Raw genomic sequence first — 19,261 nt, 5'->3', positions numbered from 1 at the left:
GCTCTGTACTTTGTCAACACCTTCAAGAGAACGAAAAGGGCTCAGACTGAAAGGTTTAAAAGCGAGGCCTGTGGTGGATCACTGATTGATCCTGGAGTTTTCCTCGCTGGAGAGACTCAAGGCTGCCAGGACACAACCCTGTGCTCAGGGGTGCCCTGCCTGGGCAGGGAGGTGGCACCGGACGACCCTGCCGTGCTCTCTTCCAGCCTGGGATTCTGTGCTATGAGCTTTACCTACCAATTGCTTCCCAGGTATCGTCTCCAAAATGTAAAGCCTGAGGTGCTGCTCCCCAGCCAGCTGGCATGGTAGGAAAACATGAATTCCGGTTGGAAGGGACCTTAAAGTCCATCCAGAGCCACCTCTTCCACTGTCAGGGACACCTTCCGCTATCCCAGGTTGCTCCAAGCCCTGTCCAGCCTGGCCTTGGGCACTTTTAGCGATCCAGGGGCAGCCACAGCTGCTCTGGGCACCCTGTGCCAGGGCCTGCCCAGCCTCACAGCCTGGAATGCCTTCCCAATATCCCATCCATCCCTGCTCTCTAGGAGTGGAACCCATTCCCCTTATCCTGTCAGTTGTCCAGAGTCCCTCTGCAGCTCTCCCGGAGCCCCGTTAGGTCTCTGATGTTCCCCCGGAGCGTTCCCCGCTGCCGGAGCGGAGCGCTGCGCTCCCATCCCGGCCGCGGCCATGGCGGAGCGTCCCCGAGGCGCTCCCGCCTCCCGCCCCGCGCACGCGCACTGCGCGCCCGGAAGGCGCCGCGCGGGCGGAAGCGCGCGCGCCCGGCCCGAGCGCGGTGAGAGCCCGCGGGCGGCGCGGGCTGAGGGGAGCGGGCACCGGGTACCGAGTACCGGGTACCGAGTACCGGGTACCGAGTACCGGGTACCGGGCACCGAGCGGGGCCGGGGACAGGGACAGCGGCGGCTGAGGGGAGCGGGCACCGAGCGGGGCCGGGGACAGCGGCGGCTGAGCGGCGCGGGGAGGTGAGCGGGCTGCGCGGTGACCAGGGTGAGGGCGGTCAGGGGGCTGGGGGGTGAGCCGGCTGAGGGCGCTGAGGACTGAGGGGGCCGAGAGGCTCAGGGAGAGCGGGCTGAGGGGGGCTTAGAGGCTGAGGGGGGCTTAGAGGCTGAGGGGGGCTGAAAGGCTGAGGGGGGCTTAGAGGCTGAGGGGGGCTTAGAGGCTGAGGGGGGCTTAGAGGCTGAGGGGGGCTTAGAGGCTGAGGGGGGCTGAAAGGCTGAGGGGGCCGAGAGGCTGAGGGAGAGCGGACTGAGGGGGCCGAGAGGCTCAGGGAGAGCGGACTGAGGGGGCCGAGAGGCTCAGGGAGAGCGGACTGAGGGGGCCGAGAGGCTCAGGGAGAGCGGGCTGAGGGGGCCGAGAGGCTCAGGGAGAGCGGGCTGAGGGGGCTGAAGGGCTGAGGGAGAGCGGGCTGAGGGGGCTGAAGGGCTGAGGCAGAGGGGGTCGAGGACACTTAGCGGGCTGAGGGGCAGCAGGGTCCGCTGGTGACCCCGGGGCGGGCTCGCAGCTCGGCCCCGCTGCGAGCCCCGCAGCGCCAGCCCGCCCTGGGCGCTCTGAGGAGGCCGGGGCAGAGCGAGGGGTGAGAGAAGGGATGTGAGGAGTAAAGCGCCTCCTGACAGGATTAGGGAAACAATACCTTATAGACAGGTATTGCTGCAACAAATTAAATTATTCTTCGTTCGGTGTGTGCGTTTTTCAGCTGCTGAAATGTGTGCTGACACTTGTTGTAAGGCAAGTTCTATTCAGGGCCGTGCATCTATGGGCTGAGTTCTGTCAGCTTCCTTGGGCAGGGAGTGGGTGGTTTTTATTGGCATTATTTATCTGAGTCTGCATCGCAGGCAGTGTGAAAGGATAGCAGTTTTTAGGAGGTTTTTTTTTAGCTGTGATTTTCATCTCATGCTTACAGGTAGGATCTTGAGACACCCTCAGGTGCATATCCAAAGGATGGTGAAAAGTTTGGGATTGGCCAAACTGGCTTCATCATCCCCTAAAAAATATTCCTTGTCTAATATTGTTACCCACAGGACACCAAGAATTAAGAGTTCTGTGCTTTAGAATCTAATAAAAGCATGACATTTTGTTATGGGTAGTACGGGATTATTATTAAAGGTGAAAAATGAGTAGGAAAGAATATTTTAAGAGCAACTTTTGAGAGCAGAGAAAGAAACTCAGTATCCCCAAAAACCATTGTTATTCCAAACATAGGGAATGGCAAAAGTAAATGAGTGGAACAGAGGTGGGGGAGTCTGTAGGTGAGGCTGGTGCTATGTAATAATTAAGAAGGTATAATTAATTAATGTTCCGGCGAGGTAGAAAAAAGGACAGATGTATCTTTTATTTAGATAAAAGTGCCTCCCCTGTGGCTTAGCCACAGGTAAAACATGCAAATACCAGTGTTCACCTTTCTACCTATAGATGGAGATCTGCTGCCACAGATTTCTATTATTAATTAACTTATTTTTTCCCCTTGGTGGTGGTGTTGGGTCACACCTTTCTGTGAATAATAAATAAATATGGGTGGAGTTGGAGAAGAATAATCTAACCATGCCTTAGATGTTGCTTGTCTGTTGCTAAAACAGCAGCTCAGTGCTTCTGCTGTATGGGATTTTTTTAGTTTTGGTCAGTAACAAGAATATTAAACTCACTTAAGTCAAATGAGGCCTCTTCTGTGAGGAAAGTCTGGCAGTTGTACCCTTCAAGACTGGAGTAGTTTCTTCCTCACTTTTTTCCTAGTTCAGACTAATTTTTTTTTGATTCTTTGGGTTGAAATTTACATATTCTACAGTTAGAGTAGAGGTTTGATTTTTTAAAATTTTTTTTTTCAAAGGGCAACATAATAATTTTCCTGTTTCTTGATTTCTGAGTTTAATGTGCACAGCCTTCAGTCTGACAGACCTGGCAATATTTCTTGCTGGATCCTTAGTGTGGTGAAATAAGCTTGGTGGGACAGCAGCCCTGTTGCTTTTTGGGGGTTGAATGGTGGAGAATAGTATCTGACACCAATTACTTTTTAAAATAACTTTTATTTTGTTGCAAGCAGCAGTGGTACCTGTAGCAGCCGTGCACTTTGCACAGCCTGCCCGCGGTGCTCCTAAGTGAGGAAAGAAGCGGCATTAACGTAACCCTGGCACATTTTCTCACTCCTTAACCCCCGTGCTTGTTAATAATACAGCGAGTTACTGATGCAGGGCTGCTCCCGCTGTGTTCCAGGTGCCCGGAGTGTCCCCAAGGCCATGGAGAGGTGGAGCCTGATGACGGTGGCGGTGCTGCTGGCGCTCACCGTGCGCTGGGCCGTGTCCCTGGGCTCCTACTCAGGTGAGGCAGCAGCCTCGGGGACAGCGCTCATGGGCCTGTGACAAATGAAAATTAATGCTCTTTGTTGCTTAATTGTTTTATTGTTGTTTGTATAAAGTCATAAATAAGAAGCAATGTGTTGTTTCAACTGCCATTATATTTTAGTTCCTCTTGATTTTCCCCAAGAATTCTTTTATTTTTTATTTTTTGAAGCGTGCCATAATTAACCCATAGTGTTAATATCATTATAATATTATTAGTTGCCATTTTCATGGGGAAAAAAAAGCTTTCAATGCAAATACTTCAGGTGTCAAATACTCCCCTGGATGGAAGCCTAACTGTGATAATAATTAACCATAATTAACCCAGTTTGGGGCAAAACACTGGAAAAAACACCACAAGTTTGTGTTTTGTTTTTTTTTTTTTTTTGTTTGTTTGTTTGTTTGTTTGTTTGTTTGTTTTGTTTTGTTTTGTTTTTGTTTTGTTTTTTTTTGTGGTGGTTCTTGGTGGTATCATGAATATTTTAGGATCAATACCTGGCTGTTTGCCCCTGTGCCTTCATTCGCAGAATATTGCAGTCCACTCGTACATTTGCCTCATGTTGTCTTTGAAATTCTGTAGCAGATATAACCTCATTATTTATATTTATATTTTTATTTAGCTTGTATTTAGCTAATCCTGGTGCTAATGAAGACAGTGCAGAGGTGACATGGAGTGAGCAATGGCTCTGCTTGTAGCTGTTCCTCCTTAAGCCTGTTTACAGCAGCAGCCAGAGCTGCATTCTGGTAATGGATGAGTTTTTCTCCTCCCTGTGTCAGAAGGCTTGCAAAGAATTAGCAAGTTCCTCTCCAAACCTCCCAGTTCCAGCCCCACACTTGGAATGAGCTTGCACAAGGTTTGCTCTCTGCAAATTTCAATAAAGATAAGAAGTGAACCAATATTTTCAATCCTCACCAGCCCAAAGAATCAGGGGTTAAATTCTACTCTGGTTTATGGAGGCAATGGGGAGCCTCGTTCCCTGAGCTGGAGCTGCTCGGGAGCATTCTGGTGATTTTAAACTGCTAATTCTGGGTTTCTTTACTTGAAGCATTTGCTTGAAGCTGAACTGAATTTCAGATTGTTTGGGTTTGAGTTTGGTTTCTCAAAATGCCATTTCTGAGGGATCTGTAGGTAACAGAGCTTTTTACCCATCCCTAGGAATGAAGGACCCTGTCTTTAGGCATACACTGAATTTCTCTTGCAGTGCAAGAGGATTTATTTAAAATTCTGTTGCTAACTAGATTTTTGTAAGTTGATTTAATTTCAAACCAATCAGGATTGTGGAAGACAGTCTAAAATAAAGCCTGAGCTAAAATAACAATTTTAAAATCCTATTTCCTCCACAGTGCTGATATAACTGCTTTTGGAATAGCAAAACCTGAATCTGATCCAGTCCAGCAAATTATTAAAGCTTAACTTTGAGCATTGGTAAAAATACAAACCCCAATGTTAGAGCTGTCAAACACATAAATCCACTTTATTATTTTTTTCTCTTTGACTCCCTGCAGATGTGATAAACTTTTAATTCCACCCTCGTTTACTGTGCACCCTTGGATCTCTGTCTCATTCCCACCCTGTTCCTTGACATCAGTCTGCTTTTGGATCTGCCTCTGGAATAAATGAAAAAGCAGAAACTAATACCTGGGTTTGAAAAGTTACCATCAGTGATGAGCTGGTCTTGGAGAGTTATTGAGGAAAATTTTGGCTTCATAGGTTAATGCATATTTTTTTTTATGCATTGCCAAACCCCTGCTAAACACAGATGTTGAGAGGCAGTTTCAAACCCTTAAAAAGTCTGTTCCCAGACTAACAATAAACTGAGTAAGATCACTACTTTTAAAGTATTTGGGAGCCTTTTAAAATAAAATATTCCAATTTTATTATTTTTAACTCAGTTTGTCTGTGAACTTGGTGCTTTCTGTGATGGAAGCTAAATGTGCATTGTCAAACTAACCCATCAGCACTTGGCTTTTAATAATCAAACCTTTGAATTAAGATCTTTTGGTCATTTTGAAGCCAAATAAATTCTTCATCCCTTTTAACCCCTAGAGAGGGAGAGATTGATATGCATACAAACACTCTATAACTTGGGTAAATATCTGCTTTACATTTCAGTATTCCAGTGGCAGATTCTTTGTTCCACTGCACTTACAGCTACAGGCTTTCCACTGATGAAACTGCAGTGACCTCACTTATTTGGGAATATTTAAGATGAATGTGTGAGATCTCTCCACCACCCAGGAAGAAATTAGGGATAAGAGACCCTTTCCACTTTGTGGGAATAAATTGCACATTGCTGAGCTCGTGGGATCCCCACAAACACAGATCATGGGTAGAACCAGAGATGGCTTTTCTATATTTTAAAGAACCTCCTAAATCTCTGTCTGGCTCATGTCAATATTTCACTGGGAGCACAATCAGTGCAGTTTCTGTTCTCAATGAGCAGGTTAATAGAGGTAAATAAACTCTGGGAAGATGCTTTGCATGCTGCCATTATCACAGTTAGGCTTCCATCGAGGGGAGTATTTGACACCTGAAGTATTTGCATTGATAAAACTTTTTTTTCCCATGGAAATGGCAAATAATAATATTATAATGATATTAACATTAAGGTACCAGGACATGGCTGAAGCACAAGTGAGAATATTGACAATTATCACATAGCAAGGAGTGCAGCAGTTCCCACAGAGTCACTGGAACGTGTCCATTATGTGCATTTTCCTAGTTCAGGGAAAGTACCACATTTTTCATCTGCACTTGGAAATGATTTCTTTTGTCAGATGAGGAAGCAGTTCTTCACAGCAGAGTATCTTGATAAATGCTCATTGCAGAAATCTCCAGAAAGCCAAAAGAACACATAACTTCTTTTTTTCTCTCTCTCTGTTAGACTGCTTGATGAGGTCTCTATTTGCTCTCAATACAGAGGAATTGAGAATAAAATTAGTAATTAATATGCAATCTCTAAACCAAATAATGTCCTAAATGCTGTGTCCTCTCTTTTTAGGGGCAGGAAAACCCCCCATGTATGGAGACTACGAGGCTCAGAGGCACTGGCAAGAAATCACCTACAACTTACCCGTCAGGCAGTGGTAGGGGCTGCTGGCAAAGGGGGCTGGGGGGAAATCCTGCCAGGATTTTACACCTCTGAGTTCACTGTTCATGACATTTTTAAATGTGGAAATTCTGGATTTAAGGGGTAGCAAGCTTCGTTTGTACAGATCATGTAAAACAGGAGAATGATTTAAAATATTTTATTTAATTTTGTGTTATTCCTAATATCTTTTAGAGTAAAAATTTAGTCCATGTATGTGCTACAGCTCAAATTGGAATATACTGGAATTCCAGCTCATCTTCCAGCAAGGCCAGAGGTGCTGTGTGTGTGTGGTGTAATTTTCCTCTGGGTGATCTGACAAAATAGAAAATTAATTTCCTTGTGTTCTGTAAATACACGTGAACTCTGCAGATGGCGACCTCAGGTCATCCTCTTGTTCCTATATTCTCATTTTTATCCTTTTTTCTCTGGGATATCCAAACCCTGACTGTGCCAGAGCTGGGATAAGAGGAGTTACATAATGGTGGAGTTGGCAGCTCTGATCCACTCTGCTACACTGAACTGCATCTCCTTAAAATTCAGAGTTACAGCAGCCAATATTGCCAGGCATTCCCAGACACTGCTGCAGGCTGGTTTAGCTGGGGGCTGCCAGGTGGGCACCTTGTGTTTGCTCTCTGGTTTTATAATTGATGTAATTTTATATTTATAATTGAGAGTTTTTTGGGTTGGGCCTGCTTTGGGAATGAATCTCGAACACAGCAAAGTGGGTGTTTGGAAAAACACAGCTTGGCTGACCTGCAAGGGATTGCATTCTAGAATTGAAATGTTTCTGGTTTATATTACTCTTTAAAGTCTTAACATTATTTACTAAAGGCTGCTTTAAGAACATCCTTTCTTATTCTACTGCTAATTAAAGCTCTGAAAGCTTCCTTACTAAATATTACTGATTATATAAGGGTTGTTTTCTTTTCTTTCTTTTTTTTTTTTTTTTGAAAACTTTTTGGAAGGTAAAATGAAAAAAGAAACCCCCCAAACTGGCAAGTTCCCTAAAAGTTGCAAACTGTGACATTCTGTGTGAAGAATCTGCACTGCCTTGGCAGGAGCTATCTTGAATTGTAGGAAAAGAGGCAGAGATGCAACTCAAAGAAATATGATTTATCATCAGTTCAGAAGACACTTCAGGCAGCTCATAAAGAATTCAAGAAATATAATTTACTATAATAAATGTCAAAAATGGGCTGCATTTGAAGAGAGGAAGTGGAAAAGCCAAGAGCCTGCCCCGTGGCAGTGGGAGATGGAAAGGGGCTGCTCCTCACTGCTGGAGCTTTTCCTTGGAAAAACCCCTCTGATCTCACGTGGAAGAGGAGATTTCATTTTGCCTGCTGCCGTGGAAATCTGACACAACAAAATCCCAAATGGCAAAACCCTTGTCCTCCCTTTCACGGGGTCCACCTGGGCTTGGAGGTAGAGCCAGGAGTTTCCCTCTCCACTGAAGAGAGCTTTAGCAGCCTTTTGTTTTTGCAGCCACAAATGTATGAACTCTTCATCAATTTTGCTGTTATTTTGTTGCTTGAGACTTATTTAATGTGAAGTAAAATTAAACAGGTGTAGATGTTGCCACCTTCTATTTTGGATTTGGAATACATTTAATATTCAGCCATTTCCATGGGTCAAAACCAAGCTGGAGATGTAGTCTTCCAATTGAATTTTATCTTTTATTTCTATTTTCTAGGTACTTCAATACAAGTGACAACAACCTGCAGTACTGGGGCCTCGATTACCCACCTCTCACTGCCTATCACAGCTTGCTGTGTGCTCACATGTAAGTTCAGTGCTTTAAATCCTCTGTTACATTTTCCTTTGTGGATATTCAGCTTTCCCTACAAGGCACTGCTGGATCTGGGATGCCCAGGGAAAAGGGCTGGAGGAGCAGGGGGCATTGCCTGGGAAAGCTCTGTGTGTGCAGAGCCCGAGTGACATTTGATGAGTGGATATCATGGAAATAGAATTCTGTTATTGGAATACTTTTTCCACAGGGGCTTTGCTGCTGTTGGAATGAGACTTATGGAATAGGAATGTAGGTTAAAGTGCACAGGCACAGCTATGTGGGGCATCTATGTGAACTGTAAATGGTTTAAATTTAATACTTAAGCATGAAAGGTATTTACAATTGTTTTTTTTTAAAGACCCTGGAACCAGACTGGAGGTGGTTATCTTGTCCTAATAAATATTGTATTCCATTTTTACTGTTCCCAAAGGTTATTTCTTTTAATTGTGAACCAGTCTGGAGTGTAAACTGATCCAGTGGTGAGGAAAAGCTTTCATTGATCACTATTGCTCTCTGAAATATTTCTTCTCATTCATCTTAATTCTTGGAATCTGCTCCTGTGTGTGTCATCTTTATTGCTGCAAGGAGTGTAAAGGGAAATGAGAACTGTCTGCATTTTGATGTGTCTGTACTTTGTTTTACAGTGCAAAGTTAATAAATCCTGATTGGGTTGCTCTGCACACATCTCGGGGCTATGAGAGTCAGCCCCATAAGTTATTTATGCGTACAACAGGTAGGGAGATTATATTTCCTTGGGATCATCCTGCACATTTGTCTTGCTTACTAATTCAGCATGTTTAATATGCAGCTTCACTGTCTTCACTGCTTTATTCTCAGGTTTTTAATTGGGTGGTTTTGCAGGTCCATTTCTGAGCCAGATTCCTGCATTATTTCTTCTTCTGCCATCGTTTGTGGAGCTGATAAATATAAAATGTAGAAACAAGTTTTCAACCCAATTAATTAACTTAAAACTCTAAAACACAACTACTCTTCGTAGCATAGACCCACTTTTTAATTTTGAAAATATTCTTGTTTTCCCTTCTCTTCTGATAAACAGTTTTTATTTTTAGCTTAACGTGGTTTTTATTGTAAAATAATTTTACATGTAGCCTTTACTGACTTAACCTCTGGAGGTATCAGAGATCTTCATTAGGACCTGATCTCAAAGGCAGAGATATTTGATATTATTTCTGTGAGCACAAAAGTAAAAATTTACTTTACTACTTGGACTCTAAATTTGTCCTACACCATTTGATTATTTTGAACTGCAAACAAAAGCAGGAGAAGATTTGTACCATAATTTAGCAGCTGCAGCAGTAGGACAGCAAACAATGTGGCAAATGAACTTGTGTTTCTCATTACTATTTTCTTTCATTTCAAATGTCTTTTGCTTTTTCTAACACAAAATGCTTTCTGATTGCAACAGCAGAATTTGTTGTTCATCAATAGCTTTTCTGTACTTCACAAACCTCTCCTCTGCTCTCTGGTAATTGATTGAATTGAAAAAAAATAAAAATCACTAGTATTTAATTACCCTTGAAATGGTCTTTATTAATTTTGAAATCAACTCACTTGACACACCACTGATGGATCTGGAGAGCTGATAAACACTTTTTAACAGGGGCCATTAGAAGAGTGCATTAAAATAATTCAGGGTGCTCAATGGCAGCTTTATTTTAAGCATCAGTGTATTTATTTTGCTAACACCTTGGGTATATTTGTTTAGTTGTGGCTTAAGCTGCCAAAACAATTCATCCCTGGATAACTGAAATATTTAACATCTCCTTTCCCTCTTGGAGCCACTGCACATTTGCTGAAAGTGATTTTTAGAAATAATCTGAGTTTTTAAGACAAGAAGAATTCACTGCTGGACATCCCGTGGGCAGGGGAACCTGCTGGCTGTGTTTGCCTCTCCCCTGCCACCAATCCTGGCTGTGGGCAGGTGATCCAAGCCCTGCTCTCAGTGTCTCTGTCCCCATCGTGGTGATTCACACAGCGATTGGGATAATTGGGGTTTCCTCACTGCCCCCCAGCCCTCTGTCCTGTCCCACAGCCCGGGGCAGGGCTGCTCTGCCCGGGCATTCCGAGTGCCTGCCCTGCCTGTGGCATGTCAGGAACTAGAGAGTGACTGAGGCCGTGCCAGCAGCCAGGACAGCTGAACACGTGCAAGCAGCAGCTTGGGGACATCAGAAATGAGCCTCACAAACATTAACGAGATCAAATTCTGTAGATCTGGTTCTTTTTGGCCTTTGAAGTGGGACTGCCCGGTTTATTTCTGATGTTTATTTGCCTGTGGTTTTTTTCCTTGCCTCTTCCTTGTGGGAGGATTCTAATGGAAAGTTAATCTTTATTTTTCAGTGTTCGTTGCTGATTTGCTGGTTTATATCCCTGCAGTTATTTTATATTGCTTTTCTTTGAAAGAAACATCTGCTAAAAAAAAGGCAAGTACCTGGTGCGTGTAAATTAAACAAACAAAACACTGTTAGAACAGAGCAGAAATGTAACTCTGAGTTAATTAACACTTAGAACACCCCGATGGCTTCCATGTAAAACTGATGACAACCACTAGAGCTCATATTGTAGACTTTTCACTGGAAAACATTAAAAACCCCTTTATTTTATCTTACAGCAATTATTTTAATGCTTTTAATAACAAAATTTTCCACGAATTTATTACTTGAGTAGTAAAGAAAAAAAAAGATTTGTGGTGTGGCAGGGGGGATTTGGGAGCTATTTGGGAGTGTTTTTGTTTTGAACACTCCTTACAGTAGATTTTGGAATAGAAAGTCTCCTGATTTTTGGAGTGGTTCAAGACAGGTGTAGGTGATCTTTGAGCTATTGTTAAGGGCAGGCAATATTCAATATTTTCTCATTTATGGCAAATCTTTATCCTTTTTTTAATCACAAAATATTCCTGACAGATGATTACTTGTGCAGAATAATGTTCCTACGTATAGGATGCACCATGGAGGGGCACGTTTTTGTATTGGAGAAGTTCCTCTGTCTAATGTCTCATTTTGGAGTAATTAATTTCTCCCTCTCTTTTTTGCTCCTTCTTGCCAGGTTTCCAGTGCTCTCTGCATCCTGCTTTACCCAGGCCTCATCCTCATCGACCACGGGCACTTCCAGTATCCTTGTTCTGCTTTGGAATGAATTCCTGTTCATGGAATAACTGCTCCTTAGCACCTGGAGCTGAGCAGGGGGTGACTTTGGTGTACAAACTCCTCTGGGGGGTTCTGCCCACCCCAAACACAGATATCAAAGGAAGCTGCAAGTCTGAAACATCCCGGAGATAAAAATTATTGCTATTGGCACAAATCAATCCAACATGAATATCATTGTTCCATGGCTCCAGCTCCCTGTCACTCATTCCCTGCAGGCAGCGTCAGCGGGGTTGTGACAGGAGGAGAGTGATGGGTCGTGCTGCTGTGATTTGTGTGTGCACAGGGAATCCCCTCAGACCTTCCTGGGGTGGCAGAGCCGTGTCACGAGCAGTGGGAGATGTTGGGCTCTGTCAAACCTCCCCCTGTGCTCAGGGAAGTGACCCAGGGCTGGTGACACAGGGCTGGTGACACAGGGCTGGTGACACAGGGCTGGTGGAACCTCCACAGGGGCCTCTGTTAATACCAGCCCTGGTTTGGACAGCAGCAGCAGCTGCTGCGGAGGCAGGGGTTTCCTGCAGATCTCTGTGCCAGCCCTGCCACCCTCTGAGCAGCTCCAGCCGGTCTGAGGTCTGTCTCCCTGAGCTGCTGCACCTCGGCAGCGTCGGGGCCTCTCTGAGTTTGCTGATGGGAAATCAATGAGGTGTCAAACGCTCCTGGTGATGGGGAGTGGGAGCTGTGAGTGGGCTCAGGGCGCCCTGGGCATGCTGGATGTGTTGTCACAGCTGCTTAGGTTGGCAGAGGGAAAACAAAATATTGTGACATTTCTGACAATGCAAGAAATACAAGGGAGTGTTTATAAGGGATGGAGTGACGGGACAGGAGGGAATGGTTCCCACTGCCAGAGGGTGGGTTTGGATTGGGTATTAGGGAGAAACTCCTCCTGTGAGGGTGGGCAGGCCCTGGCACAGGGTGCTCAGATCTGCCCCTGGATCCCTGGCGGTGCCCAAGGCCAGGCTGGAGCAGCCTGGGACAGTGGAAGGTGTCCCTGCCATGGCAGGGGTGGCACTGGATGGGCTTTGAGGTCCCTTCCAATTCAAACTGTTCTGGGATTCTGTGTTTACTGGTTTATCTAAGTTTTTTAAAAAAAAAGTAAAAACCAAAGCTAATACTTTGTTGGAGTTTAATAGTAAGTGTAGATTAGTCTCCTCAAAATCTCCTGGGCCTGGGAAGCTCTTTTCAAAGTCACAAGGCAGTAACATTGCTTTTAGCAACTATTACTCTTTGTTTGGGCAGGATTAGCAGCTCAGGGAGCTGGTCATGGACGAGGGTGCCTTGTGTGTGGAACAGAATCACAAACCCCTCCGAAGTCCTTGAACTAAATTATACATAATTTAAACACTGACATATTTGAATATTCTGCACTATCCTGTGGGAGCTGGGAGGGGAGGCTGGTGAGAGTTTTACCATTACTCATGTAAATACCAAGAAGCAAATGTTGCTTGTTGCAGAGAACTGTCAGTGCCACCCAAAGCTGGGTTGGCTGAGTACACATTACACGTGTAATTAACATACAGAATTTGCCCTCAGATTTGCCTGAGCAAGCTCTGAATCAAACTTTGGGAATATAAAAATGACACTTTCAATGGGAGTAAATTTTTTTATCTCTGGAGGCAACATAGTCACAACCGGCAATGTGTTCTTAAAACGAACTTTCCAAAACTCATTTGACAAGCTGTTTGTGCTTTCCCTCAGGGCATTAATTGCTGCCTTCCAGAAGTGAGATGTGTATCTTGTCCTTGACATAAAAAACCATATACAACTCAGTGAGCCTTGGCTTGGCCCTGTGGGCTGTCCTGTGTTTGTCCCATGACTGGGACCTCCTGGGCTCCGTGGCCTTTTGCTTGGCCTTAAATTATAAGCAGATGGAGCTCTACCATTCGCTGCCCTTTTTTTGCTATTTGCTTGGAAAGTGCTTCAAGAAGGGACTGAAGGGAAAGGGGTAAGTGGGTTTGAAGTGTTTTATCCTCCTCAGGAGTCAGCCTGGCACGGGGAATGGCATCGTCCTGATGTGCATGTGGGCACTGTGGGCTCATTTCTGGGGAGGTACCTGTGGGATGTGTCCCAGCCCTGCAGGGTGAGCAGCGCTGCAGGTTTGTGCCAGCCCTGTGGGGTGAGCAGTGCTGCAGGTTTGTGCCAGCCCTGCAGGGTGAGCAGCGCTGCAGGTTTGTGCCAGCCCTGCAGCGTTGCAGTGCTGCAGGTTTGTGCCAGCCCTGTGGGGTGAGCAGTGCTGCAGGTTTGTGCCAGCCCTGTGGGGTGAGCAGTGCTGCAGGTTTGTGCCAGCCCTGTGGGGTGAGCAGTGCTGCAGGTTTGTGCCAGCCCTGTGGGGTGAGCAGTGCTGCAGGTTTGTGGAGCCCTGCAGGGTGAGCAGTGCTGCAGGTTTGTGCCAGCCCTGCAGCGTTGCTGTGCTGCAGGTTTGTGCCAGCCCTGCAGAGTGAGCAGCACTGCAGGTTTGTGCCCAGCCCTGCAGAGTTGCTGTGCTGCAGGTTTGTGCCAGCCCTGTGGGGTGAGCAGTGCTGCAGGTTTGTGCCCAGCCCTGCAGGGTGAGCAGTGCTGCAGGTTTGTGGAGCCCTGCAGGGTGAGCAGCGCTGCAGGTTTGTGCCAGCCCTGTGGGGTGAGCAGTGCTGCAGGTTTGTGGCAGCCCTGCAGCATTGCTGTGCTGCAGGTTTGTGGCAGCCCTGCAGCATTGCTGTGCTGCAGGTTTGTGGCAGCCCTGCAGCGTTGCTGTGCTGAGTGCTGTCCCCTTGCAGGTTGGTGCTGTTGGCTAAACTGGCAGGGACAGTGCTGGTGTCCTTCGCTGCCTGCTGGCTCCCGTTCGGCACCGACGTGGAACAAATCATGCAAGTACTCAGAAGACTCTTTCCCATTGACAGAGGCTTGTTCGAGGCATGCATGTTTTCTTCTCCCACCCATGCCCTGTCCTGTATTCTTAGATCCCTGGAGAAACCTTCAGCCTGACCTTTAGGATTTCACGGGGGAGACGCAGCGCAGGGCGAGTAACTCGAGACGCCTTCTTCAGCAGTCGTTTCTTGCCAGTGATTTAATCCAGAGTTTAACCCCAGCTCAGCTGGCATCTTCCAGGATATTAGACCAGGAGACAACACTTATCCCATCATCAAACCCGTGCTTCAATCCATACATTTTTCCATTGAAATAGATTCCATAGTAATTGACAGTGTTAGAAGATGTAACCTTGAAAGTCAATGGCTTCAGCCTCTTGGGTTCTGCTCCCCTCTTTTCAACGGGATTAATTATTTTCTTAAAATAATTTAAAATGGTGTTTTAGATACAGCCTAGAACTTCCTTTTTGACTCACCTTGTTCAGTTTCCATAATATTTTCCAAAAGTTTTTTCCCACTTTTGCTTTTGGTTGTGCTCAGGCTGTGGACGTGCCCGTGCTGAAGGTGCTGAGCGTTAATCCAGTCACTCAATTCCTCATTTACCCAATGGCAGTGCCACAGGAGTTTGGGATAAAGCACGGGATTCTCATGTCCCAGGTCACTGGGAGTTGCTGCTGTTTTAACTGGGGCATGAGTCAATATTACACTTACAGCAGATTCTCAGTTTCAGGCTTAACCCAGAAAATGAAACTTTGAATTTCCAGGTTGTCACAGGAATGAAAGCAAATTCTCACGTGGTTTGGTTAATCTTAATTGTTCTTTTAATCTTTTTTAGAAGTAAATAATATCACAGCTGGCACTCTTTTTCCCCCAAAAGTTTATGCTGATGTACCAAAAGCAGTGGAGGTGTTCTTAGTGTATTCTCTGCTAGCTTATTTTAAAAACCCCAACAAACACCAAACAACCTCTCCAAAAAAGAAACCCCCCAAAAAAACCAGTGACCCTGTTCCTTGATAACTGGAATTTATAAAGGAATCATTTTACTTATCACACCTTTTATTCAGTACCAAGTCCTAAAATAAAATCATTAAATGATAATAACCAATGTGTCTAAAAGAGCTGGAGCATTTCAGTCTAATATTAGCCCAAATATTTTCTGGGCTGCTCAGGGCAGTGACGGGCTGGATGCTGATGGAGACAAAAGGAGAATTTGTCCATGTAAGCAGCGCTGTCCCTTGGCCCGGGGTGTGACAGGCTGTGTGCAGCTCCCATGTGCAGCTCAGGGCGTGCCAGTCCCCGTTTCCATCCCAGAACTCTCGTTGTGCTGGGAGCTGTGTCTGCACAGCTGTGCCTCCAGCAGCTGCCTGCGGATGGGTTTCACCAGCAGGAGAGCCGCAGTTCCAAATTTCATTTGGAAAGTGATCCCAGCACAAGTGCTAATGTCTTTAGGCTTCTTGATTTATCGGGGTTAACTCTGTCAGTGCTAGCGAGCAGCGAGCGCACGCAGGTACGGGAGGGAATGTGCAGCACACAGAAAGGTTCACCTGGGCCAGGGTTTACTCAGAGACACTTTCACAGCCTCAGCTCCACAAAATGTCTGCTCTCATGGGTCAGGTTGTCGTCTCTTGTGCTGAAGAACTATTTCTCACTTATTTTGGAGCATGTTTTAAATTGGTCTCCTGAAACTTTCCATTTTTGAGGAGCAGAATCATCCCCAGTACATCTGAGAATGTGATGTACACCTGCAAGTGCTATTTGCACTCTCGTGGTAGAAACCCAACAATCCCCACCTCCCTAACCCCATTGTTCCCACAAACATGAGTGTAATTATATGTAATTATCACTGATTACCTTTTCATTTCCTTCCAGGATAAAGTAGCCAATATTTGGTGCAGTCTAAGTGTCCTTATAAAGATAAAGAATGTAATATCCCCTCGAACTCAGCTAAAGCTCAGGTAAGACATACCTGCAGTGCCTCAGGTAGTTTTTTATCTGCAACAGTTTTTGCAAGAGGAGTAAATTTTCTCAAATTGTGTTCTTTCATGTACTGTGTTTTTCTGCCAAGTCATGAGGGAGAAATATTAAGAATATTTATGACTGAAAAATTCCCTGCTTGTTTATATAGTGATTTAAGCTGCTTGGTTAAAACTGAGTTTAAATTTGCAAATTCAAAGAATTCAAATATCTTTCAATGCTTTTAGAACTCCGAGCTCCCAGTTCTCTTGGCTCAGTGAAGAATTCAGGTGTGGCTCTGCAGGGTGAAGTGTTAATGGCTGTAGTCACTCGTTATTCAAACTGTTTTCCTTCCCCAATCCTTCAGTTTTGCAGTAACGTTCCTGAGCCTGCTCCCTGCCTGTATCAAGCTCACTGTCCAGCCTTCCCTGCGAGGGTTTAAATTCGCCTTGGTGAGTGTTTGCTTTTCACTGCTCCTTGTTCTGGAGGGCAACCAGCAGTGCCAACAGCACTTGTGCAGGGCACAGAGGGTGGGAGCCACCAAATGCTGTAGGAATTGGTTAAAAAGTGGTTTACTTCCTCAAATCCAGGGCTCTGAGCTGTCCTTTAAACCCAGACTTGCTCCTTAAGCTCAGTTTTGTTTATTTAACTCTGTATTTTTATTATCTTCCTCTGAAGAGCCTTTGGAAGATTCCACACACACTCAAACCTCATATAGAACTGGGATTTCTCTTTTTGTTTGGCTTCCAAAGTGCCAGTGTTTCTTCCTTCACTGGCTGCAAAATTCCATTAAAATTCCCCAAATGGACATTGTAAGCTCATGAGTGGTTTGAAAATAAAATGATCCTATTTTCCAAAATGTTTGCCTTCTCTTAGTCACCTCATTGAGTTGAAGCACATTGCCATGACTCCCGTGCAAAAACAGAGTTCTCCTTGAAATCAAAATTAGATGGAGCTGGGTCCGAAGTTTCAGAGTTACAAGATAATTTATCTTTTTAATTTTATCACAACATTACCTAAAACTAAAATTTGTCCTAAGAACTGGTTGTTTTTACACATTTTTATTTGGTGGGGGAATAAAAAGACAATTAGTTTCCTTTTTGTGTTAGCTGGTCATGATGAGGAGCAAAATTTTGTGTCAAAAATGGGGTAAATCTTCCCAGGAGTGGGATTTGCCAGTGCCCGTGTGTGGGAATATCGTGGTTCCTTGCTCTTGTCAGGAAGACTGAGTGAGGCTCTGCCTGAAGGACTTTGTGACCAATTCTGGACAAACTTCCAGAGCTTTTGGTGGGTGAGGGTGTCCCGGGAGCTGCTCTGGGTCTGCACTGGGGAATGCAGCAGTGAATGAGAGCTCTGCCCTCACGGCTGACACTGCCCTGCTCTCTCTCCCAAGGTCAGCTGTGCCTTGTCGTTCTTCCTGTTCTCCTTTCAAGTCCATGAAAAATCTATTCTGCTCGTGTCCGTGTAAGTAAATTACTTTTCTGTGGATAAAATTTGATCTTTTCCTCATCTTATATTGCATGCTGCTTTCACTTACAAATGTATCAGACTTTAGCAGCTCTGCACGTTTGTTTTTGTAAATCACTGGTAAATGAAGGTGTGCGAGTGCAGCCAGGCTGCTGTGTCCTTTCAGTGGTGGCTGTGGGGACAGTCACAGCACTGCTGTTCCATGGGGTACCCTGCAAGGACTGCAGTGCTGTTTGATTAGGGGACAGTTGATATCTCTTTTTCTTCTTCTCATTCTAGCCCTGTCTGCTTAGTCATAAATGAAATCCCCTTTATGGCCACGTGGTTTCTGCTCGTGTCAACTTTCAGGTGAGCTGGAGAGGGGCTGGGGACAAGGGATGGAGGGACAGGACACAGGGAATGGCTCCCACTGCCAGAGGGTGGGTTTGGATGGGAGATTGGGCAGGAATTGTCCCCTGGCAGGGTGGGCAGGCCCTGGCACAGGGTGCCCAGAGCAGCTGAGGCTGCCCCTGGATCCCTGGCAGTGCCCAAGGCCAGGCTGGAGCACCCTGGAAGGTGTCAGAGTTGAAACAGGATGAGCTTTAAGATCTCTTCCAACCCACACCCATCTGTAGTTCCATGAAAACGCTGTTCTGCCCCAGTTTGAGTAAGGATAAATGGATTTACTGCTTTTCCCTCTTCTCCCTGCTCCCTGTGGCTGCCCGCCCAGCCTGCTGCCCCTGCTGCTGAAGGACGGGCTGCTGCTGCCCTACGCCGTCACCACGCCCGCCTTCCTGGCCGTGTGCCTGGCCTCCTTCTCCATCCTGGAGAAGACCTCTGCAGAGGACCTACAGCTCAAGGCCTTCTCCCTTTCCCTCAAGGGTTACGTGTCCTGGGTCAAGTCCTTTCCCAGGATTGTCAGGAGCCTGGTAAGCAGATTTCATTCCTTCACCTCTTCTTGCAGCTTTTCCCAGCGCTGAGGTACCGGAGGAGGGGGGCTGTCACATTTTGTGCCACATGGGAGAGGGCAGAGCAGGGGGCAGGGAGTGGCAGCTGAGCTGTCTGAGGGGTTTGTCCCAGAGCAGGGGGCAGTGAGGTGGCAGCTGAGCTGTCTGAGGGGTTTGTCCTTCCTTCCCTTGCAGTTCCTGCTGTCCCTGTCCCTGATGGCAGCGCTGTCAGTGCTCAGTGTCACCGCGCCTCCGCCCCAGCGCCTGCCCGATCTGTTCCCCGTGGCCGTGGCCGTGCTCTCCTGCCTGCACTTCCTGCTCTTCCTGCTGTACTTTAACGTTGTCATACTCTGGGACTCCAGGAATAGAGGGCAGAAGAAAATCAGTTAATGAAGGGGAGGCTGCAGGACTGAGTGCTCAGTGAGAGGTGCCAGCACTGCAGAGGAGCCTGGTGTGACAACTCCAGGAAAGCCAGGAAAAGCCTTTTCCTTATTTAAACACAAAACAATCAAAGACTGTTTTAAAGGAGAAATATTTTGAAGAGCATTGGGAATGGGATTTGATTTGTTTTCTTTGGAAGTGTCATACTTTTGTTACCATTTGTAAACCTCAAATGCCTAATAAAGGACCAAATTTTGAATTAATGCTAAAATACTGTATTAGCAAAAGCAGCATGAAGTTTTCGCCTTTCC

General features: G+C 45.8%; 1 protein-coding gene across 1 annotated transcript; it reads left to right on the top strand.

Moving 5' to 3' along the window:
* The first annotated feature begins 798 nt into the window (after positions 1 to 798).
* Positions 799 to 19,240, top strand: ALG6 (ALG6 alpha-1,3-glucosyltransferase). Its single transcript, XM_063406913.1, has 15 exons — positions 799 to 977; positions 3,220 to 3,324; positions 6,347 to 6,431; positions 8,127 to 8,216; positions 8,867 to 8,955; positions 10,581 to 10,663; positions 11,286 to 11,350; positions 13,140 to 13,325; positions 14,134 to 14,269; positions 16,093 to 16,178; positions 16,544 to 16,628; positions 17,570 to 17,640; positions 17,923 to 17,991; positions 18,353 to 18,551; positions 18,765 to 19,240. Exons 2-15 carry the CDS (start codon positions 3,243 to 3,245, stop codon positions 18,957 to 18,959), a joined length of 1,521 nt encoding a protein of 506 aa, XP_063262983.1. The 5' UTR covers positions 799 to 977; positions 3,220 to 3,242; the 3' UTR covers positions 18,960 to 19,240.
* Positions 19,241 to 19,261: the final 21 nt, after the last annotated feature.

This window comes from Prinia subflava, chromosome 10 (assembly GCF_021018805.1).
Source record: "Prinia subflava isolate CZ2003 ecotype Zambia chromosome 10, Cam_Psub_1.2, whole genome shotgun sequence".
In the NCBI taxonomy this organism is placed as follows: domain Eukaryota; kingdom Metazoa; phylum Chordata; class Aves; order Passeriformes; family Cisticolidae; genus Prinia; species Prinia subflava.
This window is presented reverse-complemented; position numbering and strand designations above follow the sequence as displayed.